We start from the raw sequence: 24,453 nt of genomic DNA, 5'->3' as shown, positions 1-24,453 counted from the left end.
GATCTCGTCCATTGTTTGCAGAGCGGGTGGGAGCACCTTTCTCGCCAGCTCCTGCACGTTGTTTGGGAACACCGTGATGTGGCCCTTGACGTGTCTCGGATACCTCACAGCCTGCCGCTGCCCGCCCGGAATGCTATACCTCGTCACAAAGCCATAACACGAGTTCAGCGAGATGAGCTTTTCTTCGACCGGCGTCAGGCCCTTGAGCTCGTCGGGGAACATGTGCTCACAGCCGAGGCGACTGTGAAGGTGGACCGCCGGCGACAGGCTCCCGCGCCCCAAACATCGAGCGCACTCCACACAAACCGAGACGGCCTCGCCCTCGGAAAGCAACTTCGACACCCAAATGGCGACCGGCCGCCTTTGGAACGCTGCTTGACCTCCATTGGTCCCATGTGCTCTCCCTCAACTCCTTCCTTGTGCGCTTGCGGTAGCACAGCATGCAGGTCATTATCGGCAAGGTGCTCACATCGTGGAACGCCCGATAGAACTTTCCCACCGTCGATACCTTCCTCTCATGCGGTACTGGTGTGCACCAAGTTTGCTCGTTGGACAGCCTCTCCTTCTCGGCGAATTCCTCTTCAAGGTACCGCAAGGCACTGGCCAAATCCTCCGCCTGCAATTCCTTCCTCCTCTGCCCCGGATGGCCGCCCCGTATGCGTTTCGTCAGAGACCCGTCACGGCCGGGGTGGCGCCTCCTCTTTCTCTGCTCTACGGGCCGCGAAGGTCTCGCCGCCTCGTCTCGTCTCGGCCGACCCTGTTCTCCACCTGTGGTCTGGCGTGATGGCCGCGCTGACAACAGTCCGAATGACTGCCCATCTCCTGCTGCCTCGCCCCTCTCTTTGGGCTGGATTGGCCGAACCGGGTACTCCCTGATATTCCCGGACGGACGCCTGACAGCGGTTGCTGGCCGACCTTCTCTTCCCGGGCTACCTTGGTCTCCCTCCGGCCCTTCCGCATTCTCCATTTCTTTAGGTCTGATTGGCCTTGGCGAATGCTGACTCCCAGGTCGTCGTCTCGCCCGACCAAGGCCTTCGGGGGACTTGGTGCTTGCATACCAACGGTGGCCGCTGCGCTCCTCCCATCACCCCCAATCCTCCTCCTCTTGGGCAAAATGTGCCGGTACGAGATCGAGTCGTTACCCTCGCACTGCAATACACCGCCGACGGGTGGCTCCAGACTCCCACACGGCTTCGTACCCAGCCCCGGCATCGCAGCGTCCGTGTCCATACTCACGGGCTCGTCACGCACGTTTATCGGTGCTAAACGTCGTGCTGGCCGCACCTTCGAAATGCCATCGTTCAGATCTGATGTTCCCCTTCGCCGCCGACCGCCTCGCCGACTGCCCCTGGGCGACGCTCCTTTGAGTGCTTCCGCTTGTTCTCCCCGGGAGACCTCCTCGGCCGGCGCCTGCTTGGCCTGGATAGGCCGAAACCTGGATACCACGTTCGCCTGTCTTTCATATTCCGGCACCCGCTTCAACCCTTCATCCATTGCACTCAATCTCGCCTCCGCGGTACCCCCCGTTGCAGCAACGGCCGCTGCTGCCGTCACTATCTCGCCTTCTCCCCACCGATTGAACCTTGCGCCTAGGATTCTCCCCATGATGATGCTGTCTTAACGCCGAAGATCTGCAAACGGACGATGGATCGCAAAGCTTTCGCCCGGAAGATTCTCCCAGGTTGTCTCGCTTTCTGGTAATGGTGCGCTCCGCCGTATCTGGCATTCTTCCTACCAGCGGTTTCCCAAAGCCCTATTGTCTTTATATCACCGAGGCAACACGGTAATGCTTGTCTGAGAGGGCCCCCTCCCCCCTTTTCGGACGGCCTCGACCAGCCCATGCGCAGGAACTGACACCGCAACCCTATCCTGAGCGACCTTCAACCGCTCTGCCCCCCCGCTTCCTCCGATTCCATCGTCGCAAGTGCGCGTTTGAACAAACGTCGTATTAGACTTTCTTTTTCTCCACTGTCCATGCTGCAGCAGGCAAAGGGGTAACCCTGCCATTTGGCTCAGCTCACCCGGACGATAGCTTCCAACACCGTCATCCCCAGCTTTCCCCTCAATCCTAACAGCAACGTTCCCCAGACCGCCTCTTCGTGTCACTCATTCGTGGCGTTGAGCACCATGTGCACCATTCTTCTCCTCATGCTTGTCATGACAAAGTTGCTCGCCCCTCCCGTCCTTTCCGTAATCCCTTCAAAATACAATAAGCTCGTTCACTCTCCGCTTCCTACTTTCCTGCTCCACGGTTGCAACAGTCGTTTGCGTGCGGGACAAAACACTGATCAACCCCACGTAGATGCAGTGATACACCATGTCTTCCTCTTCACCTCTGCCCCCACCACACCTTCGAAGGCCGCTCGACAGCCAGAGAGGCGCTGGCGGTGAAATGTCCATGATGTTCTTCGTCCAGCCGGATTGCCCCTCCAGATTCGCCCACCAAGACGAGCATCGCATCAGAGGCCTCAACGCCGAGACCATGGCCCGCGTCTTCCTGCCTCCTCCGTCGTGGTTGCTCACTGCGGAATATGCGCCTCTCCGATCGGATACCGACGACTCCGCGACATCCATCTTCTTCAGCCTCAATCTCTCAATTTACAATCAGCCAGTTGTCGCCTCCGAATGGACCGAAGAGTGGTTTTTCATGAATGGCCGCGTCCATCCCTACGCCCTTGCGTGGGAGGTCGAGCAACGAGACGGTCTTGAGTCTGGCGCCGGAGGCATCCTTCTCTACACTATGCCCGCCCTTATCATCCGCGACCAAGGCTACCAGCCGTAAGGACTACCCAATTCCTCCGCGCGCACCTCGAGCACCAAATTTAGCTGAAATGGGCCTCAAGCGTTCTTCCTAGGCTCTTTGCCTCCATGGACAGCTTCCCCCGTATCCCCCCCATCGTTTCCTTCACCGGCCTCATCGTTGGCCCCGGCCACTCCCTGCTACGACAGGACCTTCTGCCAGGTCTGGACGCCACCCAGCTGAGGTGCTGCGGCTTCCTCCAGCTTTCGACCTATATCACTCCCGGGATCCCTGACAAGATCCCTCTCAGGGGCTTCCACCCGTTTCAGGTCTTCGTCATCTTCCCCATCCGCGCCAACCCGTGGGCCATCCTTTGCAAGAAGATGGCCGAGAGGCGGGACTCTCAATTTCAGACTAATATCTCCTTCACCTGCACGGGCAAGGTCGCTGGCCTCCTCGATCACCGCGTCATGGTCCACCAGCCGAGCTCCGACAGAGACTACGTCTTCATCGTCGTCCCGGATTCTTGGACTTTCTCGACAAGACCGCCACCACCGCAGCCGCGTCGGCCTTAGCCCTCACATCGCCACCGAAGCGGCAACCGTCCTCCGCTTCGGCGGCCTTCCAGGATGCCCGCGCTGCCTCTTTCTCTGTCGCTACACCTGGCGCCCTCCCGCCGAGTCCTCCGCCTTCGGCTTCGACTTCGGCTTCGGCCGATCCCGTTACACCGCTGCAGAAGCGTCCTTGTCCCGAGCCCGCCGACACGCCAACGAAGAAACCGCGCCTGTTGCAGCTGGCCTCAAAATCTTCCTCATCGGCCGCCACTGGAAGCTCTGCCACTCAATCGTTCTCGCTTTCCGCTGCCTCTTCTTCCTTCGAGCCGGAGACGATGAGACAGAGTCCTGCCTCGGGAACCGTCTTGGGACCCGCCGTTGATTCGATCGTTGCCTACACGTCAGACTCATCGGCCCGGCCGCTCAGAAACCGCCACCCAGGCAAAGGACAATGGAAACAGAGTAACTGCTTGATATAATAGTCTACCGATATAAGTTACAACATTCACAGAAAAGTGATTCAGTTCCATGCTTTATCTTGCTTCTTAGCAAATATCTACACCGAGCTGCAATCTTACAACACTCCGTCCACAACTTCGGATCTCGTCATCATTCCCTTCCGGACCTTCCTCTCTAGTGATCTTCTCTCGGCACGCATGCCTTTTTGTGAACCTTCCAGTCCGCCTTTTGGTGTTTTTTCCCGCAGTATGCCACTGCATGACATCTGCCGCAGCGACTCACGCCCGCGGTCGTCCCGCATACTTTGCACAACGTGACCTCCGTGCAACCAGTGCGTCCTAAGAACCCGTCGCGTGTTTCGTGCTCTTGCCGCATTTCCCCCATCATCAGTTGCATTTCCTGTCTCATTTCCACCTCGCACTGCCCGCTTCCGCATAAAGATGTGACCCAAACTATAATGCGAGCTTCGTCCGCGTGCAGCAAAGATATTGGACTCTGTAGGATATCTGTCGCAAACCGCCCGCAGCATTCGCAGAAAGCCCCCGACGCGCTGCGACATGCTGATTCATGCTCCTTCATGAGAGGCATCATGGCCTGTGCAAATTGTTCCTTGTATTCAGCATCCTCTCCGGCGCGGTTTGCGCCGGTGATGAGGCTCCGGGCAATGCCGTGGCTGCGTATGAATTGCTTGGCACCGATTTGGCACATGAATTCGAATCGAACCGTGGACGTTGCCATAACTGACTTGGCCGTGATTTAGATGCTATGGGTGATAATGCGTAGGTAGGTACGTATGATGAGAAGGACGGGGAAAAGCCCGTGGCTCGGGATCGGATTCTACTTGTCCGATCTATTGTATCGGCTCTTCCACCCATCCCTTCTCACCTTCGCCTTGCTTTTCTTGACACGTTGTGCTGCATGACACGTTGGCGCGCGCTCCCAAGGCCTCTACGTTTCGCCCCCAACCGGCCGTCGCGCAATGCAAGCTACTGCGGGACGGAATTGCCGGTTACCTAGTGCCGCAACCACCACAAAAACCTTCAAATAGATGACTCCCTCTCCAACGTCATCTCATCCAACGTCATTTCATGTTAACTCAATCCTCCAACTTTCGTTCCGAAAGGCTCTTTGCGCAACCCCCGTTGGGTTGCCTCTCCTGTCGTCTTGAACGATTGCTTTTCGGTTGGCCTACAAGTTTGCCCCTGTTTTTCCCCCCTCTTTTGTGTCCTTTTTCATCCCGCTTTCCTGTTGGCCATATATGAAAGTCGTCGCCTCTCCCCCCCCCTTTTTTTTCTCGTCTTAGTCACTCTTTTTTATTTACGTCAGCTGTTCCACTGTTCCGCTCCCGCTCAAATTGCGCTTTCCGATTAGCCAGACAATTGCACCGTTTCCCGCGTCTAACGTCCGATGTCATTTCATTCATATTTGTGCCTGTCGAAGGGTTCACTATTCCTACGCGTATTCGAAGTCGTCGCCGAGCCAGCGCAGCGCCTCCCGGACGGTTCTGTCACTCAGTTCCTCGAGCCTCGCTTGTGCGGCCGTCATCTCCCGGGGGACCCGGTTTCCCACGAAGTCTCTCTCTCGCACCTCCGATATGAGCATGATGCCGTCTAGCGTCGGACACCGCGATAGCTGCACGTATAGGCTGTAAGGGTCGCACTGCGAGGGACGGCACGTCCACCGACGTTTGTCGTCCTCGTCCTCGCAGCTCGAGCGCGACACGCTCGAGCGTCCCGCCCTGCACCTTATAATCGGTGCACGCGAAGGCCGCGGCGCACGGCAGGCCCTTGCGGGTGACCTCCTTCTGCTGCCACGGTCGCTTCCGGTGACACTGGATCCTGACGCTCATAGGCGTCAGCAGGATCGTGCCGGGCGGCATCCCGACGAAGTGGAAGTCCTTAGTCGTCTCCGACCCTAGTATGATCGCCGCCGGCGGCCCGAAGTGGATCGCCATATCGGCCGAGATGCGATGCGCCGGGTGCACCTTGTCGACGATGACCTCGGCCGCCGTGTAGCTGGCGCCGTTCACCAGCTTCAGCCCCTGGTGGGTGTTGTGGTTCACGACGACCGGCATCCCGGCCACAAACATAAAGACGCCCGGCACTGGGGTCGCGCTGTCGTCGCCCTGGTTTAGCATCATGATGGCCTCTTCCTCGGTCGGCAGCCCCTCCTTCCACTTATGCTCGGAGATGAAGATGCGTATCGTCAAACGTCGTTGCATCTGGAATGCTAAGCTCGCCTCCATGTTGAGATTCCACCGGTTCCTATTTAGCGGCGTGACCACGGTGATGCCTGTCTCCCACGGGATTCGCCTGCCTTCCCGGTAGCATCTTGAGTTAAGGAGGTCTAGGTCGGTGTGATCCTGCACGCCCAGTCGGATCCGCTTTAGCAGCCTCTGCAGCTCCGGGTCGCCGGCGGCGCGCATCTGCTCGTCCAGCATGACGACAGTGGTGAACCGCTTTCACAGCGCGTGCGCCTTGTCGTGCTGGTGGCGCTGCTCGGCCCTGAACGAGTAGTCCTCGTCCCACGAGACGGCCGAGCTCGGCAGTAGGATCGACCTTTCCTGGACCGGGCGGAACTGGTGGAAGTCCCCGCAGAAGAGGACGATGGGGATCCCGCCGAAGTCCCGCTGCGACCCCCGCAGCTGGCAGAGCCGCTCGTTGACGGCGTGCAGCGTGCGCGCGCCGAGCATGCTTACCTCGTCGATGACGAGCACCTCCTTGTCCTGCCAGTCCATGCGGGACTCGCCGTCGACGAACCGCTCCGCCTGCCTCGGCAGCCGTACGCCGTCGACCTCCTCGCCGTGTTCGCGCCCGGCCCTTGGTCCTGGTGAAGCCGCAGGCGGAGTGGATGGTGATACCGTTGACCCGGGCCGCCGCGGTCCCCGACGTCGCCGTGATCAGCAGCCGGCTCGAGATGCCCTTAGCGGCAAAGAGGCCGACGAGTGCTTCGATGACGCGCGACTTGCCGGTACCGCCCTCGCCGCCGACGAACTGACAGAGCTGGCTGACGTCGCCCCCTCCGTCTCCTCGCCGCATCAAGTCAAGGTGGCGGCATATTATGGACAAGGCGATGGCCTGTTTCCTGTTTAGCGTCAAGCGTCTCGTCAAGCCTTTTCCGGCCTCGAGGAACGAGGTCGACGGGCCGAGGCGGACTTCCATGCCGGCCTCGGCGTTACCGCCGTCTCCTCGGCTTCCGCCGCCGTTATCTGCACGCCTTCCTCGCCGAAGCCGGTCAGCACACTCCGCTCCGCCGCGCCACGATCGGTGCCGTGGGCCGTGGCCATGCTTTGTATACCCTGTATCATCTTCACCTCTCCCTCGAGGCGCTCGTCTGCTGCGACTTGATGGCCTTGACCTGGTCCTGCGGCGGCACCGCGGCCCCGGAAAAGACCCGCCCCGGCAAGTCGATGCGCCTCCGCCCCGTTCCTGACGATGGAGGCCTCGAGCTCGGCGGTCGAGGCCAGCGCTGACTGCTGGAAGCGGCACAGCTGCTGTATCATACCCGAGCTCGCGCGATCCCGCCGTGATCTGGTTCGCCCCGGCCGCGCTTCGGACGACGTCGATTAGTCGCGTTGCCTTTCCGCCGTTGTCGGCCTGGTACGCCGAGGCCGCGTCGTCGTCCCCCGGGTGTCGCCCCCCCCCCCCCCCCCCCCCCGCCTCGCCGAGAGCGCCGGCGCAATCCCCGGCGCCGCCCGAGGCCGCCCACTGCTTGGCGTCTCGCCTCGCGTCCTCGGCGGACCGCCGGAGCAGTTGAACGTTGTCGACGAGGCACGAGATTCTCGGCGGAAGCAGCTCGCGCCCGCCTCCATATCTCATTGATGTCCCTTCTTCTTCGCCGAGAAAGGCTTCCACGGCACAAATAGCGCAAGATGCTGGACGGCAGCCCTGCGACGGCACAATAAGTGTAAGTCAGCCAGCCCCCCGCGGCGTCGCAACCCCCCCTCTCTTCACTCGGCCACTTTGCCCGCCCGCACTTACCTGCGATGAGCCGATTCCTCGTCGTCCTGCTCGAAATCCTTGCTTAGGTAGCCGTCGAGGCAGACGACGGCGTACTTTCCGGCCGCCTTAGCACCTGGACCCAGTCTTTACCGGCCACCCAGCCGCTCTCGAACGGCACCTCTCCCCAGCCGCCGGAGCAGCCGGCCTTGCCGACGCGTTGGAGCCTGACGAGCGAAACATAGTCGTATAGGCACAAGCCTCGTAGGACATGTCCGCGATGATGATAGGCCTCGGCGAAACTGATCCTCTCGCCTGCTTGTTCGACGACGACCGACTCGTCCGCGACGGACACGTCTTCGACCGCCGCGGTGCCGCTCTGCTGCCGAAGGTGTCGCCAGAGCCTCGAGACGTGCCAGTATAGCACCGACACGTTCAGGTACGCCCAGGCGCTGCTTCCCGAGAACTCGCTCGGGTGTCCCAGCAGATGGGCGACGACCTCGACTTGCGACAGCGCCCGCTCCGTGAACACCCGATTCGCCACTCTCATGAGAAACTGCCGCGTCTTGTTTTTCCTTCCATCGCCGTCGCCGACGACGCCGCTACTTACGTCATCCCCGGCACCCGGCTGACTACCGGCCGACACGACGGGCAGCAGTTCGGCGGCGGCGGCGACGCGCTTCCACGTCGGGTCCTCCACCTTAGTCGCGTAATTGGTCACGTAGTAGACGAGCGCCATGGTCTTCCGCTGCGTCGCTATAAAGGAAATGTCGTGGTTGTGACGGAGCCCGACGGCGATGGCCTTGTTCCACCGGTTCACCATGGGATGTGTTCTGCGGATCCGCAGCACGCCGTCCGCTGACAGGGTCGTCTCCTCGACCCGCTCCCACGGTGCCTTAAAGCGACAGAGGTCGGCGCCCTTCCGCCCCTTGCTGCCGAGGAGTACTTGACGCATGTCGGGCTGTGGGTATGGATCTGGGTCGCGCCGGCGCAGAAGTTGGCTTCCTCCTCGAACGAGGCCGAGAACTGATCGGCCCTGTTCAGCAGGGACGAGATATCGGACGTCACCGAACGCTCTGCCTCGACGGCGCAGAACCCTTCCTGGTCCAGGTCCTAGTTTCCCCGCGTCAGCCCGCGTCCTCTTCTCCCACGACTATTTCGTACGACGCCCCCGCCGTTCCTTACCTCGCTGAAGACACTATCGACGTAGCGGACGATTCGCTCGCGGTATGCCGCTTGTTCCCCGCCGTCTGAGTCGGCAAGCATCGAGCTGAGGTGGGCGTTTCCCTCGAGCCAGAGCAGCCCGTGCACGTGGAGGGAGCCTCGCTCGTTCGTTTCCACGGCGCCATAATACTGGCTGACGCGGCCGAAGACCGACTCCCCCCCGGCATTGACGTAATGCTCGAAGAACAGCGTCATCTCGCGGTGGAAGAAGACGGCCGAGCTCATCGGGTCGGACACGGACAGCCGCACACGTTTGAACGCCTTATCGAGGCTTCGTAGGAACTCCTCGGCCGCTTCGGGGTCGCGCGCGCGGTACGCTGCTAGTCGGAGCTTTACCGGATTCGTGATGTCGTTTGGGTTGATCGTGAACCAGATGGCGGGCACGCCGTAACGGACGATGAGCGCCAGGATCCTATGCCGCATCCCGAGACGGACCTCCCTCGACATGGGCTGACGATACCCATACAGCGAAAGGCTCCTGAGCAGCTCCTTCACCGCATCATCGGTCGTCTTGCCTGTGCTCTCTAGCTCGGCCCTGGCCGCCGCCAATCCGTCCGCGGTTAGCGACCGTACGATGCGCTCCACCTTGCGGAAGTTCTTCCTCGTCACGCTTAGCATGCTGACGCGGCGGTTCCTCGACCGCACGCCTATATTAAAGACGAGGAAGGCGAAGATGTGGTGCGTCGCGAACCGGCCACCGTGGCGTCGTAACACCGTGTCGGCCCAGGTCCGAAGGCTCATGTTCCGAGACGACACGAGCTCTCGCGTCGCGGCCTCCCGCTCGCGTATGTCGGCGGTGCCTCTGCCTAGTTGTACGGCTGCTTCTTCGACCGGTCGCGGCCCTCCGACGCCAAATGGCAACAGCGTGGGAAAGGTCTTCGCGAAAAGGAGGCTTCGAACGAGTCGGCGAAGTCATCGCCGCGGCGAACGCCTATATACGGTTCGGAACCATCGGCGTGCCCTGGCTGCCCCCTTGCCGAGGTTTCCACCCACGTCCTCGGACCCGCGCCGCCGTCGTCGCCCGCCCCTTCGCGGACGGCATCACATGCGAAGCGCAATTTATCCACGTCGGCGACGTCGGGCGGCCCGTCTAACGCAAACATTCCCGACGAGGTTACCTCGTTGATCGTCTCCGCATCGTGATTAGCCTCGTCGCCGCTCTGACCACGCGCCTCGTCTACCTCGATTGACTCTGGCTCGTCGTCCTCGAGAATCGTCGCGCTTCCTCCCCCTTGGTTGAGCAGAGACAGGACTTCTTCGATCTCTACCGCGCCCTCGTCGTCCATGGCCCGCTCCGTGGGCGGCACGATATGCGCCGTCCGCGTCTTCTCCCATGCCGACGGCTCGTTCCGCTCCAGGCGCCCGTACACCGACGGCGGCACCCGTGGGCCGACTCTCCCAGCTCTCCATCTCAGCCGCGTCGATCTCGATCTCGGCATAGTGTGGGTTGTTTCTCTTCAGCCAAACAAGAGCCCTCTCGACAACGCGCCGCCTCACAGACAAGAGACTCGATAGGTCGCTCGGTGTCGGCTTTACCGCCCCCTGCCACGAGATGTGGATCTCGTCCATCACCTGCAGGAGAGGGTGCGGCAGCACTTTCGTCACCAATTCTTGTACATTGTTCGGAAACACCGTGATGTGGCCCTTGACGTGCTTGGGGTACCTCAGCGTCTGCTTCTGGCCGCCCGGGACGCTATACCTCGTGACGAACCCGTAACACGAGTTTAGCGCAATCAGCTTCTCCTCCACTGGCGTGAGCCTTGAGCTCATCAGGAGCATATGCTCACAACCGAGGCGACAATGAAGTTGGGCCGCCGGCGACAGCACCCACGCGCCAGCCCTCGATGACACTCCGCGCAGACCACGATAGACTCGCCCTCACGGAAGCAACTCCGACACGCGAACGGCGAGCCCTCACCCTTAGGGACGGGGCTCGACAGCCACCGATCCCACGGCATCTCCTTAAGCTCCGTCCTCGAACGCTTGCGGTAGCACAGCATACATGCCCGTATCGGCAAGGTGGCCGCATCGTGGAACGCCCGATAAAAACTTCGCACCGTCGATACCTTCCTCTCATGCGGCACTGGTGTGCACCAAGTCTGCTCCTTGGACAGCCTCTCCTTGGCGGCAAATTCGTCTTCCAGGTAACGTAGGACGCTGGCTAGATCTTCCGCCTGTAGCTCACTTCTCCTCTGCCTCCGACGGCCGCCTCGAATACGTTTCTTGGCAGCTCGTCTCGGTCGGGCTCGCCGATCCTCTTTCTCTGCTCCACGGACTCCGAAGATCTCGCTACCGCCTCGACTCGCCTCGGCCGATCCTCCTCTCCCACCGCTGCCCCGCGTGGTGGTCGTGGTAGCAACCGTCCGGGTGATTGTGTATCTCCGGCTCCATCTCCCGGCTCTTTAGGCTCGACTGGCTGAACGAGGGGCTCCCTGACGGCCGTGGACGAAATCCCGACCGCCCCTGCCGGCCGATCCTGCCCTGCCAGGCGTGACGGCCGTGGTAATAACCGCCCGGATGACTGCAGATCTCCTGCTCTGTCTCCTATCGCTTTCGCTTGAATTGGCCGGGCGACGGTGGGTTGCGGCGAGTGCTGGCTTACATTCTCTAGCCGAAATCTTGTTAAACATCGCGCTTGCCCTCCCTTTGAAGAAGCACCATGGACGCGCGTCCTATTATCCCGCGGCCGACTGCCTCGCCGGCTTCCTAGAGGCGTCGCTCTTTCGACTGCTTCTACCCGCTCTCTTCGTGAACCCTCCTCGGACGCCGGCGCCTGCTTCGCCTGGATAGGCCGGAACCTAGGTGCCGGGTCCGCTTGACTTTCGTCGCCCAACACCCGCTTCGGTCCTTCGTCCGTACGCCTCTCACGCACATTTATCGGTGTCGAGCGTCGCGCTCGCCCTCCCTTCAAGGCGGCGCCATTCACGTGCATCGCCTTTTCCCGCAGCCCACCACCTGGCCGACTTCCCCTAGGCAACGCTCTTTTCAATGCATCCCTTGTTCTCTTCGTGAGATCTCCTCGGCCGCCAGCGCCTGCTTCGCCTCGATAGGCCGGACACTGTCGACCGTTGCCGGCCGACCTTTCCTTCCCGGGCTGCTAGAGTATCCCTCGCTCCCCTTCTGCCTCGTCCGCGCCCTATCGTTCCGCTTTCCAGACGTGCCGATCTGCACGCCCTCCGCGATCCCGGCGTGTGATAATCCGGCCTCCTCAGGGGGGGCAGGCGCAGCTCCCGGCGCACTCTCCATCTCTTTGGGTCGGATGGGCCTTGGCGAATGCTGGCTCCCGCCTTCCAATCGAAATCTCATAAGAGCAGGCGCAGGTCCGGCCGTATTCTCCATCTCTTTGGGTCGGATGGGCCTTGGCGAATGCTGGCTCCCGCCTTCCAATCGAAATCTCATAAGAGCAGGCGCAGGTCCGGCCGTATTCTCCATCTCTTTGGATCGGATGGGCCTTGGCGAATGCTGGCTCCCGCCTTCCAGCCGAAATCTCATCACCGTTATCGGTCTTCCAACCCGGCGTTTTCCCCCCACACCACCTGTCCGCTCGACGAGACCTTTCGGCCTCGTCAGTTCGCTACCGCTGGGTCGCCTAACCGTCTCAGAGCCACTTACGGCCACGCCGGACCATCTCCCACTGTCTAGGCCGTCTTCTCGCCCGACTAAGGCTTCCGGAGGACATGGTGCTTCCAGACCTACCGTGGTCGCTGCCCTCCTCTCATCATCCCCAGCCCTCCCCTCCTTGGGCAAGAGGTGCCGGTAGGTGATCGGGTCGTTACCCTCGCGCTGCAACACACCGCCGACGGACGGCACAAGACTCCCTCCACACGGCTTCGCACCCAACCCTTGCATGGCAACGTCCGTCTCCATGCTCACTAGCTTATCATCACCCACGTTTATCGGTGCTGAAAGTCGTGATGGGGCCGCCTTCGAAATGCCATCGTTCAATACTGATTTTCCCTTTGGCCGCCGACCGCCTCGCCGGCTTCTCTTGGGCAACGCTCTTTTAAGCGCTTCCGCTTGTTCTCCTCGCGAGACCTCCTCGACCAGCCCCTGCTTGGCCATGATGGGCCGAAACCTGGATGCCACGTTTGCCTGTCTCTTATATCCCGACACCCGCTTTAGCGAATCATCCATTGCGCTCAATCTCGCCGCAGCGACATTTCTCGTCGCAGCAACGGCCGCTGCTCCCATCACCATTTCACCTTCTCCCTCTACCGACCGAACCTCGCAGCGAGAACTCTCTCCCATGTCGATGCTATCTTAACGCCGCGGCTCTGCACACGGATGATGGACCATAAAAGTTTGCCCCCGGATCTTTCTTCAATATTATCTCGCCTCCTAACAATAATGGTCCGCCGTGTTGGCGTTTTCCTACCAATCCCTTCCTATAACTAAACCCTGTGATCTTTTAGCACTGAGCCGACGCGGCAATGCTTATCCGCGAGCCCCCTTTCTCCCCTTCACCACCCTACCACCGTCCGTCCATCCTTTCCGGACGGCCTCGACCAGCCCATGCATAGGAATACACACCGCAACTCCATCTAAGGCCGCCTTCTACTACTCTGCTCTCCTCCGCATCTTCCGAATCTGTCGTTGCAGGTATGCGTTTCAAGGAACATCAAATTAGACTTTCTTTTCTTCGCTACCTATGCTGCAACGGAAAAGGAATAGCCCTGCCATCTGATTCAGCTCACCCGGCACGATAGCTCCCAAGACAGTCTTCCCTAAATTTCCGTTCCATTCTAACAGGCAACCTTCTCCACACCGCCTCTTCGTGTGGCTTACTCGTTGGCTTACTCGTCCGGTCAAGAGCTATTATGCACCACGCATCCTTATCAAAATTCAAACTTGCCATGGCAAAGCTTCTCGCTCTCCCCACTGGTTCTATAATACCTTGGATTTATAAAAAAGGCCGCTTTATTCTCCACCTCTTACTTCCTTCTTAACGACTTATACCGATCATTTTCTAGGCGCACAAACCACTTATTAGCCAACATAGATATGCACGATGTCTTCCTCGTCACCGCTACCTCCACCACACCTTCGAAAGCCGCTCGATAGCCAGAAAGGCGCGGGTGGTGATATGTCTATGATGTTCTTCGTCCAGCCCGACTGCCCCTCGAGATTTCCCCATCAGGACGAGCATCGCGTTAGAGGTCTCAACGCCGAGACCATTGCCCGCATCTTTTTGCCACCTCCTTCATGGTTGCTCACCGCGGAATATGCGCCGCTCCGATTGGATACCGACGACTCGCCGACATCCATCTTCTTCAGTCTCAATCTCTCTATTTACAACCAGCCTGTTATCGCCTCCGAATGGTCTGAGGAATGGTTTTTATGAACGGCCGCGTCCACCCTACGCCCTTGCCTGGGAGGTTAAGCAGCGCGACGGCCTAGAGTCTGAAACTGGCGACACCCTTATCTACACCATGCCCGCCCTCGTCGTCCGCGACCAGGGTTACCAGCCGTAAGGCGTGCCATTTACCCTAGCGCGTACCGCTCTCGGCTCTCGGGCGAGAGGTCCGGCTGATTTGTCCTCTTAGCATCCTCCTAGACTCTTCGCCTCTATGGATAACTTCCTTGCATCCCGCCTATCGTTTCCTTCACCGGCTTCATCCTTGGCCGGGTCACTCCCTGCTACGACAAGACCTTCTGCCAGACCTAGACGCCGCCCAGCTAAATTGCTGCGGCTTCGTCCAGCTCTCTACGTATCTAGCTCCTGGCATTCCCGACAAGATCCCTTTCAGAGGCTTCCACCAATTCGAGGTCTTCGTTATCTTCCCCATTCACGCTAACCCTGGGCTATACTTCTTTACCTGCACAGGCAAAGTTGCTGGCCTGCTCAGTCACCGCGTCATGATTCATCCCCCAGGCTCCGACCGAGACTATGTCTTTATCGTCGTCCCGGATTCTTGGACTTTTCTCGATAAGGCCACCAGCACTGCGGCTGCCTCGTCCTCGGCTATCTCGACACCACTAAAGGAAAAACCGTCCTCCGCTTCGGCCGCTTTCCGGGATATACTCGCTGCCTCTTACTCCGTGGCAACACCTGGTACCCTCCCGCCAAGTCCTCCACCTTCGGCTTTAATAACTTCTGCTTCAACTTCTACTTTGGCCGACCTAGCTACACCCTCGCAGAAGCGTCCCTGTCCTGACCCTGCCGGCACGCCGACGAAGAGACCGCGCCTGACGACCCCGAAACCTTCGTCTTCTACCGATACTGGGGCTCTGCTACCCGATCCTGCTCCTCTTAGCGGCTTCCCATATTAGCGATCCGGAAACAGCCGGTCAGACTCCTGCCTCGGAGAATGCCTCGGCATCTTCCCTTAATTCAATTGTCGCCTGCACATCAGACTCGCCGACTAGGCCGCTTCGAAACCGTCACCTAAGTAGAAAAACAGCAGAAACGGAATAGCTATATATCTTATCTAGTTATGTGAAATAAAAGTCTGCTAATATATTCTTTATGCAGAGAACAACCCAATTTTACCCTTTGTCTTACTATGTGCTCTTACTTCTCAGCACATATAAAAACCGAACTGCTATATTCCACCACCCTCTACGACCTCGCTTCTAGTCATCGTTTCCTTCCACACTTTCCGTGTCTGTTGAGCCTCTCGGGCACGCACGCCTTCTTGTGAACCTTCCAGTCCGCCTTTTGATGCTCCGTGCCGCAGTATGCCACTGCGTGACATCTACTGCACCGCTTCACTCCACGGTCGTCCCGCATATTTTGCACAGCCTGACCTCCATGCACCTATTGCGTCCTAGAAACTTATCTCGCCTTTCCTCCTCCTGCCGCATTTCCCCCATTACTAGTTGCATTTCCTGTCTCATTTCTACCTCGCACTGCCCTCTTCCACATAACGATGTGACCCAAACCACAATGCGAGCCTCGTCTGCGTGCAGCATCGATATCGGACTCTGTAAGATGTCTGTCGCAAACCGCCCGCAGCATTCGCAGAAAGCACCCGACGCACTGCGACATGCTGATTCGTGCTCCTTCATAAGAGGCATCATGGACTGTGTAAATCGCTCGTTGTATTCAGCATCTCCGCCGGCCCCGTTTGCCTCCGTCACAAGGCTCCGAGGAATGCTATGGTTGTGGATGAGTTGCCTGGCGCCAAATTGGCATATGAACTCGACTCGGACCGTAGACATCGCCATAATTTGTGTTCTAGATGTTTAGATACTCTGTAGTTTTTATGATTAACTGACGCATATGATGCGAAGAACACTAGAACAGCAAGTAGGCCACTCAAGGCCGAATTCTCGACGCCTTATTTTATCCCCTCTTCCTCCATCACTTCTCATCTTCTCCTTGCTTTTATTCACACGTATTGCTGCATGACATGACTGACAGCTTGGCGCCCGATCTTCTTCGCCCCAATCACCCGTCGCGCGATGCAAGCTACTGCGGAAAGATTTTTCCGTGCCAGTGATGCCGCAACCACCACAAAACCTTGAAACATCAAACAGACAGATAAATCCCCTTTTCAGCCTCAAATTTCAACCACAAACTTTCGTTCCTCAAGGCTCTTTGCGCGAGCCCGAGGCGAGCCTTCTCCTGTAGGGTTCCTCCCCGGGGAGAAAAAAAATTCGCCATCGATTTCCCCCCCGCAAATGCCGCCCTCTGATTCGCTGGCGTTCTCGCTTTTGATTCGTCAGTTGTTCTTTTCTCGCTTTTGATTCGTCGATGTTCTCGCTTTTCATTCGTTAATAAATAAAAATGCATAATGCCCTGCCCCTTGCTGCCCTTTTAGTTCCAGCTGCGCAGTTCGCTTCCAACGCCTCCGTAGACCATACGCCGCCGCAGACCACATAGAGGAAGGTGCCCAAGCCGGCCCGGCTTCTAACTCCGCCATAGACCACACGCCTCCACAGACCACCCCCTTCGCCCGTCCTCCTGGCCCTTAACCTACACTCCTTTTACGTCAGAAGTGTGGAAAATGCAGGGCGCCTGCGTTACCTGCGGAGCCAGTCGGCCGCCTCCTGTGTTGTCTGCCTGCTAAGCTCCTCTAGCCGGGCCTGCGCTGCCGTCATCTCCTCAGGCACCCGGTTCCCCACTAGGTCCCGCTCCGCACCTCTGATACGAGCATGATGCCGTCGAGCGTCGGGCACCGCGACAGCTGCACGTATAGGCTATACGGGTCGCACGACGACGGCACCGCCCTCCCCTCGACCGTCGTCATCCTCGCCCCCCGCAGCTCCAGCGCCACGCGCTCCAGCGTCCCGCCCTGCACCTTATAGTCGGTGCAGGCGAAGGCCGCGGCGCACGGCAGGCCCCTCCGGCTGACGTCGTTGCGCTGCCATGGCCGCTTCCGCTGCGCTGTGATCTTGACGCTGATGGGCGTTAGCAGGATCGTCCCGGCAGGCATCCCGACGAAGTGGAAGTCCTTGGTCGTCTCCGAGGCCAGCACGATGCCCGCCGGCGGCCGAAGTGCATGATGAGCTCCGCCGAGACGCGGTGGCCGGGAAGGCGCGGTCGGGGATGACGTCCACCGCCGTGTACCCGGCCCCGTTGCTTAGCCCCTGGTGCGTGTTCTGGTTCACGACGACCGGCATGCCTGGCACGAAGAGGAAGACGGCCGGCACCGGGGTCGCGCTGTCGTCGCCCTGGCCTAGCATTAGCACCGCCTCCTCTTCCGTCGGCACGCCGTCCCTCCACTTATGCTCGGAGAAGACGCGCGCCGCCGTCCGCCGCCTCTCCCGGAACGCGAGCGCCGCCTCTAGGTTGAGGTTCCAGCGGTTCCGGTTGAGCGGCGTCACCACCGTCAGGCCCGTCTCCCACGGGATCCGCCTGCCCGGCCGGTAGCATCTCGAGTTGAGCAGCTCTAGGTCCGACCGGTCCTGCTCGCCCCGGCGGATCCGCCCGAGCAGCCGCCGCAGCTCCGGGTCGCCGGCGGCCCGCATCTGCTCGTCTAGCATGACGACCGTCGTGAAGCGCCGCCACAGCGCGTGCGCCTTGTCGTGCTGCCGCCGCTGCTCGGCCGCGAACGCCCCGTCCTCGTCCCACGCCACCGCCGCGCTCGGCAGCAGGATCGACCGTTCCTGCACCGGCCGGAACTGGTGGAAGTCGCCGCAGAGGATCACTACCGGGATGCCGCCGAAGTCCCGCGCCGACCCCCGCAGCCGGCAGAGCTGCTCGTTGGCGGCGTGCAGCGTCCGCGCCCCGAGCATGCTGACCTCGTCGATCACCAGCACCTCCTTCTCCTGCCAGTCCATCCGCGACCGGCCGTCGACGAAGCGCTCGCCCTGGCCCGCCAGCCGTACGCCGTCAATGTCCCTCGTCGCCCTCCCGCCCGGCCGCCCTGGCCGACCGTAAGGCCGCAGGCCGAGTGCAGCGTGATGCCGTTGATCCGCGCTGCCGCCGTCCCCGACGTCGCCGTAACCAGCAGCCGGCTCGATAGGTCCCTCCGGGCGAGCAGCTCGACGAGCGCCTCGATGACGCGCGACTTGCCGGTGCCGCCCTCGCCGCCGATGAATAGGCAGAGCTGGCCACCACCGTCGCCGCCTGCGTCGTCGCCCTGCCGGATTCGGTCGAGTTGCCGGCACACGATTAGGAGGGCGATGGCCTGCTTCTCGTTGAGCGTGAGCTGGCCCGCCAGCTCCTGCCGGCGGCGACGAACGAGCTCGACGGGCCGAGCCGCACGCGCATCCCCGCCGCCGTGCCTGCGTCTGCGTCGCCGTCGGCCGCCGTTACGTCGATGTCGTCCTCGCCGAAGCCCCCCATCACCCCGCGAAGGGCCGCGCCGCGGTCGGCCCCGACGCCCGCCGCCGCCCCGCCGCCCTGGATGCCCTGGATCGCCCGCTCCCGCTCCCGCGCCGCGCTCCTCTGCTGCGACTTGATGGCCCGCACCTCTTCTTGCCGCGGCAGTGCCGCCCCGACAGCGCCGAGCCCGGTAGGTTCACCCGCCTGCCTGCCCTCTCGTCCGCCACCACCGTCGCCGCGAGCTCGGCCGCCGACCCGAGCGCCGACTGCTGGAACCGGCAGAGCTGCTGCGTCATCGCTAGCAGCTCTGTTGACTGCGCCGTGACTTGTCCCGCGCTGGCGGCGTTCGGACGACGTCGATGAGCCGAGCCGCGTCGCCCGCCCCGCCGGCGCGGTATGCCTCCTCGCCCCCTTCGGCCGCCCCCCTGCCTTCGTCGTCGGCCTGCGGCGCCGTCATACCGCCCTCCTCGGCCGTGGCGGCCACTGCTTGGCGTCGCGCTTCGCGTCCTCCGCCGACCGCCGGAGGAGCTGCACGTTGTCTGCGAGCCGCGCGACCCTCGGCGCCAGCGACTCCGCGCCCGTGCCCAGATGTTGTTAATGTCGCCTGCCTCCTCGCCGAGGAAGGACTCCCACGGCACGAATAGGGCCAGGTGCTGCACCGCCGCCCTAGATGCTGTTAGCCGATGCCCCTAGCTGCTCTGCCTTCCTCTTAGGCGCCCCCCGTCTTATAGTACGCACCTCCGGTGGCACGACTCGTCGTCTTCCTCGCTGAACTCCTTGCTGAGGTATCCGTCGACGCATACAGTCGCCCCGCAACCCGGCCGCCTAAGCGCCTGCACCCAGCCCTTCCCCGACGCCCAGCTCTCCGCGAAGGGTACCTCACCCCAGCCCGCCATACCGTCGGCGCCGCTGCCGTTTTGCTTTAACCTTACAAGCGATGCGTAGTCATAAAGGCAGAGGCCCGCAGGAGCTCGCCCCGGTGCTGGTACGCCTCAACGTGGGGATCCTCAGGCCAGCCTCCTCGACGACGACCGTCTCGTCCGGCGCGTCGCCCGTCGCCTCGGCGCCGCTCGCCCGTCGGAGGTGCCGCCACCGGCGGAAGACGGCCCAGTAGAGCTGGTTTGCGTTTATATACGCCCACGCTGAGCCGCTGCTAAACTCCGCCGGGTACCCTAGGAGGTGCGCGATCACCTCGACCTGCGACAGCGGCCGCTCCGTAAAGACTCGATTCGCCGCCTTAAGCAGGAACGTTCTCGTCTTATTCCCCTACGGGGTCCGCCGCCGTCGCTACCCCTTCGGCCCCGCCCTCCCGGCCGGCGTCGCGGTCGGCGCCACTTCTGTTGCCCTCTCCCGTCGGCTCTAGCACAGGAAGGAACTCGGCCGCGGCGGCACACGCTTCCACACCGGGTCCTCTACCTTCGTCGCATAGTTAGTAATATAGTAGATTAGGGCCATGGTCTTGCGCTGCGTCGCGATGAACGAGATGTCGTGGTTGTGTCGTAGCCCCACTGCCATCGCCCTGTTCCACCGGTTCACCATGCTATGCGTCCGCCGGATCTCGAGCACCCCGTCCGCCGTCAGCGCCGTCCTCTCCACCAACCTCCACGGCGCCTTAAACCGGCAGAGGTCCCCTTCCGCGCCCCACGCCGAGCGAGTATTTTACGCAGGTCGCGCTATGCGTATGGATCTGCGTCGCGCCCGCGCAGAAGTTGGCCTCCTCGTCGAAGGTGTCCGTGAAGCGCGCGACGTCGTCGAGCCGCGACGATATGTCCGCCGTGGCCGACCGCTCTGCCTGCATGGCACAGTAACCTTCTGCGTCTAGCTCCTGCGGCCTCGGTTCAGCTTAGGCCCCTCAGCCTGACCCAGATAGGGGGCATCGGGGGGGGGGGGGGTTTGTGTTAAGGCGGCCGCCTTACCTCAGAGAAGACGCTATCTACGTAGCGGACGATGCGCTCCCGGTACGCCGCCTGCTCCTCCGCGTCCGGGCCGGCGAGCGCGTCGCCAATGCCCGCGTTGCCCCTTAGCCAGAGGAGCCCGTGGATGTGGAGGGCGCCTCGCTCGTTGGTCTCTACCGCCCCGTAGTATGCGCCGACGTGGCCGAACACCGACTCCTCACCGACGTTGACGTAGTGCTCGAAGAAGAGCGTCATCTCCCGGTGGAAGAAGACGGCCGAGCTCATCGGGTCCGATATGGCCAGCCGCGTCCGCTTATACGCGGTCCCTAGGTCACTTAGGAAGGCCTCGGCCTCGTCGGGGTCGCGGCCGCGGTGCGCCGCTAGCCGTAACTTTACTAGGTTCGTAATGTCGTTCGGGTTCAGCGTGAACCAGATAGCCGGCACCCCGTACCTAACGATGAGGATAGTATCTTCTTCCGCATACTAAGGCGGCTCTCCTCGACATTGGCTGCCGGTAGCCGAACACGGAGAGGGACCGGAGGAGCTCTTACCCCGTCGTCGCTAGTCTTACCTGTGGCCTCGAGCTCGGCCTGGCCGCCTCGAGCCTCTGCGCCGTTAACGACTTTAGTAGGCCCTCGACCCTTGCGAAGTTCTTCCTCGCTACGCCTAGCATGCTGGCCTGGCGGTTCTTAGACCGCACGCCCATGTTAAAGACAAGGAAGGCGAAGATAGGGTGCGTCGCGAACCGGCCGCCGTGACGCCGCAGCACGACGTCGGCCCATGCCTGGAGCTTCATGTTCCGCGTCGACATAAGGCCCTCTGCAACCCGCTCCGCCTGGGCGCCCTGGTTCCCGACGCTGGGCCCGCGCTCTCCCGCGGCGTCCTCGTCGGCGAGCCTCGGCCCGCCTAAGCCAAGGGAACAGGGTCGGAAGGCCTTTGCAGAAGGAGGCGTCCGCCGAGTCGGCGAAATCCTCGCCGCGTCGCACCTGTATGTACGGCTCGCCGTCGCCGCCGTCGCCCGCCGCCCTCTGGCCGCCGTCCCTACCCACGTCCTCGGGCTGGCGCGCGCTCCCTCGGGCCCGACCGCGTCGCGGGCGAAGCGAATCTTCTCGGCGTCGGCCACATCTGGCGCCCCATCTAACGGGAACATGCCGGAAGACGTTACCTCATTGATTACGTCCCCGTCCTCTTCGGGCCTAGCGCCGTCCCTGTCGTCGTCCTCGCACGTGAGCCCGACGTCGCGGCTCCCCTCGGCGGGGTCCTGGCCCTGCCTTAGCATCGCGAGGACCTCCTCGATCTCGGCCGCGCCTCCGTCGTCCATGGCCCGCTCCGACGGCGGCACCACCTGCGCCGTCTGCGTCCTCTCCCGCGCCGACGGCTCGTTTCGCTCCAGCCGCTCGCACACCACCGGCGGCACCCCGTGCGGCGGCGCCCCCCAGCTGGCTATCTCCGCCGCGTCGATCTCGACCTCGCCGTAGAGCGGGTTGTTCTCCTGAGCCAGGCCAGCGCCCTCTCGACCGCCGACCGCCTTACCGACAGCAGGCCTGATAGGTCCCGCGGCCCGGGCCTCTCAGCGCCCTGCCACGAGACGTGGATCTCGTCCATGACCCGGACCAGCGGGTGCGGGAGCACCTTGGCAGCCAGGCCCTGCACGTCGTTCGGGAACACCGTGATATGGCCCTTGACGTGCCTCGGGTACCTCACGCTCTGCCTCTGGCCGCCGGGGATGCTATACTTCGTCACGAAGCCGTAGCACGAGTTGAGCGAGATGAGCTTCTCCTCGAGCGGCGTGAGGTCCTTTAGCTCGTCGGGGTACGCGTGCTCGCAGCCGAGCCGCCCATGGAGGTGCATGGCCGGCGACGCCCCCTCACGCCCGGCCCATCGCGCGCACTCTGCGCAGACCGCCACCGGCCTGCCCTCCGGGAAGCAGGCTTGGCACCCGAACGGGGACCGCCCGCCCCCCGCAACACCGCTCCGCGACCACCCCTCCCACCCCTCCCACGCCATCTCCCTCAGCTCCCCCTTGGCCCGCTTCCGGTAGCATAGCGTGCAGGTCGCGATCGGCAGCGTGCCAGCGTCGTGGAACGCCCGGTAGAACTTCCGCACCGTCCTCACCTGCCTCTCGCGCGGCACCGGCGCACACCACGTCTGCTCGTTAGCCAGCCTCTCGCCCGCCTCGAACTCCTCGTCGAGGTGCCGCAGCGCGCTGGCTAGGTCCTCGGCCTGCAGCTCCCTTGGTCTCGGCACCTTTCACCGACCGGGCGCGTTTCCGCTCGGCCTGCCCACTACTAAGATGGCGTTTCCTCTTCTGCTCTTCCTCGCCTGCCGTCTTATCGCCGATCTACCTGCGTCCGGTTAGCTATCACCGCTACACGCCTTTACCTCGCTCTACGACCGTACCTGCCGAGGCGCTATCTCTGCCGCCAACAAGCAGCCCGGCTGCGGCCGGAGTTGTGGCGGGGATCTCGGCCCTGCTGGCCGGCCGGGACTGGATGGCTCGCGGCGAGTGCTGGCTTCCGATCGAGACTACGGCCGAGCTAGTCCCGCTTGACGGCGGCGAAGGGCCGGCGGCCCTCCAAGTCGGTTGTGGCCGAATATCCCGCGGAACGTCCGAACTTCTCGTCGGCGGCGGCGAGGCCCGGCGGCCTCCACCGTCGGCAGAGGCCGGATTTCCCTCGGTGCGCGCTGGCTTTTCCCTGAGGCCGAGACGGCGCTAGGCCCGCCTTGCGGCAGCCGGCGCCCTACCGCCGTCGGTGTCGACAGAGCCTAGATATCCCGCGGCGCGTCCGAACTTCTCGTCGGCGGCGAAGGGCCGGCGGCCCTCCATGTCGGCTGTGGCCGAATGTCCCGCGGAACGTCCGAACTTCTCGTCGGCGGCGGCGAAGGACCGGCGGCCTCTACTGTCGGCAGAGGCCGGATTTCTCTTGGTGCGCGCTGGCTTTTCCCTGAGGCCGAGACGGCGCTGGGCACGCCTTGCGGCAGCCAGTGCCCTGCCGCCCTCGGTGTCGGCGGCAGCCAAGTTGCCGCCGCGCTTGGTGTCGGCCGAGGCTGGATATCCCGCGGCATGACTCGGCCTGCGCTGATCCTCCATCTCCCTAGTCCTGGCGGTCTTCCCCGCCCTCGCCTCGGAGGCGCCTCCCTTGACGCCTCTTCTTGCTCTCTCCGAGGGGCGCCGCTAGCAAGTGCCGGCGCTGCTGTGGTCGGCTGGAACTCTGGTCCTGTGTACGGCGCTGCGCAGGCTTCTGGCGCCGGGCTTGCCCCGTCCCCCGCTCCGGACTGGTCCCTTCCGTTGGCTGGCTTCATTGCGACACCGGTCTACCAAAGCCCCCACGGACGTCTTGTCTTCCTCTTTTGCACCTGCCCTCTTTGGCCCTGCCTACTTATGGTGCCACTAGGCCCCTGGCGTAAATCCTCGTAAGTGTAATAACAGCGTATAAATCCTTGCCTCGATTATTCGCCCTGCACTTATCTTGCTGACTGGCACCCCTCTTGCGCATATAGGATCCTCTACAAAAGTCTATATATCTTACTCGTAGCTCTCTACTATGTCTATATGCGTGCTGCTGCTCTTTGCATTATACCGGCGCCGCCTTTCTATTAAGCCCGCCCGCCATTGCCTGCTGCTATATGCGATAGGCTAGACGGCCTCGGCCGATCCTTATATGTACGTCGCCGCGACGGCTTCTTCTTGCCTATGCTTTGCATGCTACGCTTTTCCTTCTTGTCATCCAGCTCTTATCAGTCAAAGCTTCCGTATGCCCCTAGACACTTGCCCGCTGAAGTTTAAAACCATGTCTTACACGTGTTGCGAATAGGGCTGCCTGCTTCTCCTCGAATATAGCTTCGCGCGTCCTGCTTGTCTTAAAAACTCTCAACATCTTACTAGACCGCCTTTTAAAGTTCTCCCTTCTCTTATTGCACTCTCCTCTAT

At 61.8% G+C, this 24,453-nt stretch overlaps 5 protein-coding genes across 5 annotated transcripts; 2 read left to right on the top strand and 3 right to left on the bottom strand.

Annotated features, from left to right (window-relative positions):
* Nucleotides 1–2,398: 2,398 nt before the first annotated feature.
* HRG_11675 (uncharacterized protein) lies at nt 2,399–3,315 on the top strand (the record flags this gene model as incomplete). The annotated part of the gene is made up of 2 exons (XM_044870145.1): nt 2,399–2,778; nt 2,844–3,315. The coding sequence occupies 2 exons, from the start codon at nt 2,399–2,401 to the stop codon at nt 3,313–3,315; spliced, it is 852 nt and encodes a 283-aa protein (XP_044714640.1).
* Nucleotides 3,316–5,205: 1,890 nt separating this feature from the next.
* HRG_11674 (PIF1 protein) lies at nt 5,206–6,193 on the bottom strand (the record flags this gene model as incomplete). The annotated part of the gene is made up of 3 exons (XM_044870144.1): nt 5,206–5,257; nt 5,341–5,363; nt 5,429–6,193. 3 exons carry the CDS (start codon nt 6,191–6,193, stop codon nt 5,206–5,208), a joined length of 840 nt encoding a protein of 279 aa, XP_044714639.1.
* A 21-nt stretch (nt 6,194–6,214) lies between these two features.
* HRG_11673 (PIF1-like helicase domain-containing protein) lies at nt 6,215–10,354 on the bottom strand (the record flags this gene model as incomplete). The annotated part of the gene is made up of 10 exons (XM_044870143.1): nt 6,215–6,520; nt 6,696–6,830; nt 6,932–7,181; nt 7,258–7,640; nt 7,734–7,759; nt 7,809–8,256; nt 8,302–8,623; nt 8,707–8,804; nt 8,877–9,807; nt 9,909–10,354. The coding sequence occupies 10 exons, from the start codon at nt 10,352–10,354 to the stop codon at nt 6,215–6,217; spliced, it is 3,345 nt and encodes a 1,114-aa protein (XP_044714638.1).
* Nucleotides 10,355–14,344: 3,990 nt separating this feature from the next.
* HRG_11672 (uncharacterized protein) lies at nt 14,345–15,070 on the top strand (the record flags this gene model as incomplete). Its single annotated transcript, XM_044870142.1, has 3 exons — nt 14,345–14,382; nt 14,459–14,967; nt 15,054–15,070. The coding sequence occupies 3 exons, from the start codon at nt 14,345–14,347 to the stop codon at nt 15,068–15,070; spliced, it is 564 nt and encodes a 187-aa protein (XP_044714637.1).
* Nucleotides 15,071–16,981: 1,911 nt separating this feature from the next.
* On the bottom strand, nt 16,982–23,613 carry HRG_11671 (PIF1-like helicase domain-containing protein; the record flags this gene model as incomplete). Its single annotated transcript, XM_044870141.1, has 14 exons — nt 16,982–17,258; nt 17,428–18,170; nt 18,236–18,526; nt 18,568–18,893; nt 18,943–19,110; nt 19,199–19,293; nt 19,366–19,460; nt 19,660–19,893; nt 20,291–20,452; nt 20,544–21,005; nt 21,094–22,014; nt 22,056–22,745; nt 22,951–23,207; nt 23,268–23,613. The coding sequence occupies 14 exons, from the start codon at nt 23,611–23,613 to the stop codon at nt 16,982–16,984; spliced, it is 5,067 nt and encodes a 1,688-aa protein (XP_044714636.1).
* Between the last annotated feature and the right edge of the window lie 840 nt (nt 23,614–24,453).

The sequence above is a fragment of the Hirsutella rhossiliensis genome, assembly GCF_020360975.1.
Source record: "Hirsutella rhossiliensis strain HR02 chromosome Unknown scaffold00022, whole genome shotgun sequence".
In the NCBI taxonomy this organism is placed as follows: domain Eukaryota; kingdom Fungi; phylum Ascomycota; class Sordariomycetes; order Hypocreales; family Ophiocordycipitaceae; genus Hirsutella; species Hirsutella rhossiliensis.
Note: the sequence above shows the minus strand (reverse complement) of the source record. Positions and strands in the feature narration are given on the sequence as shown.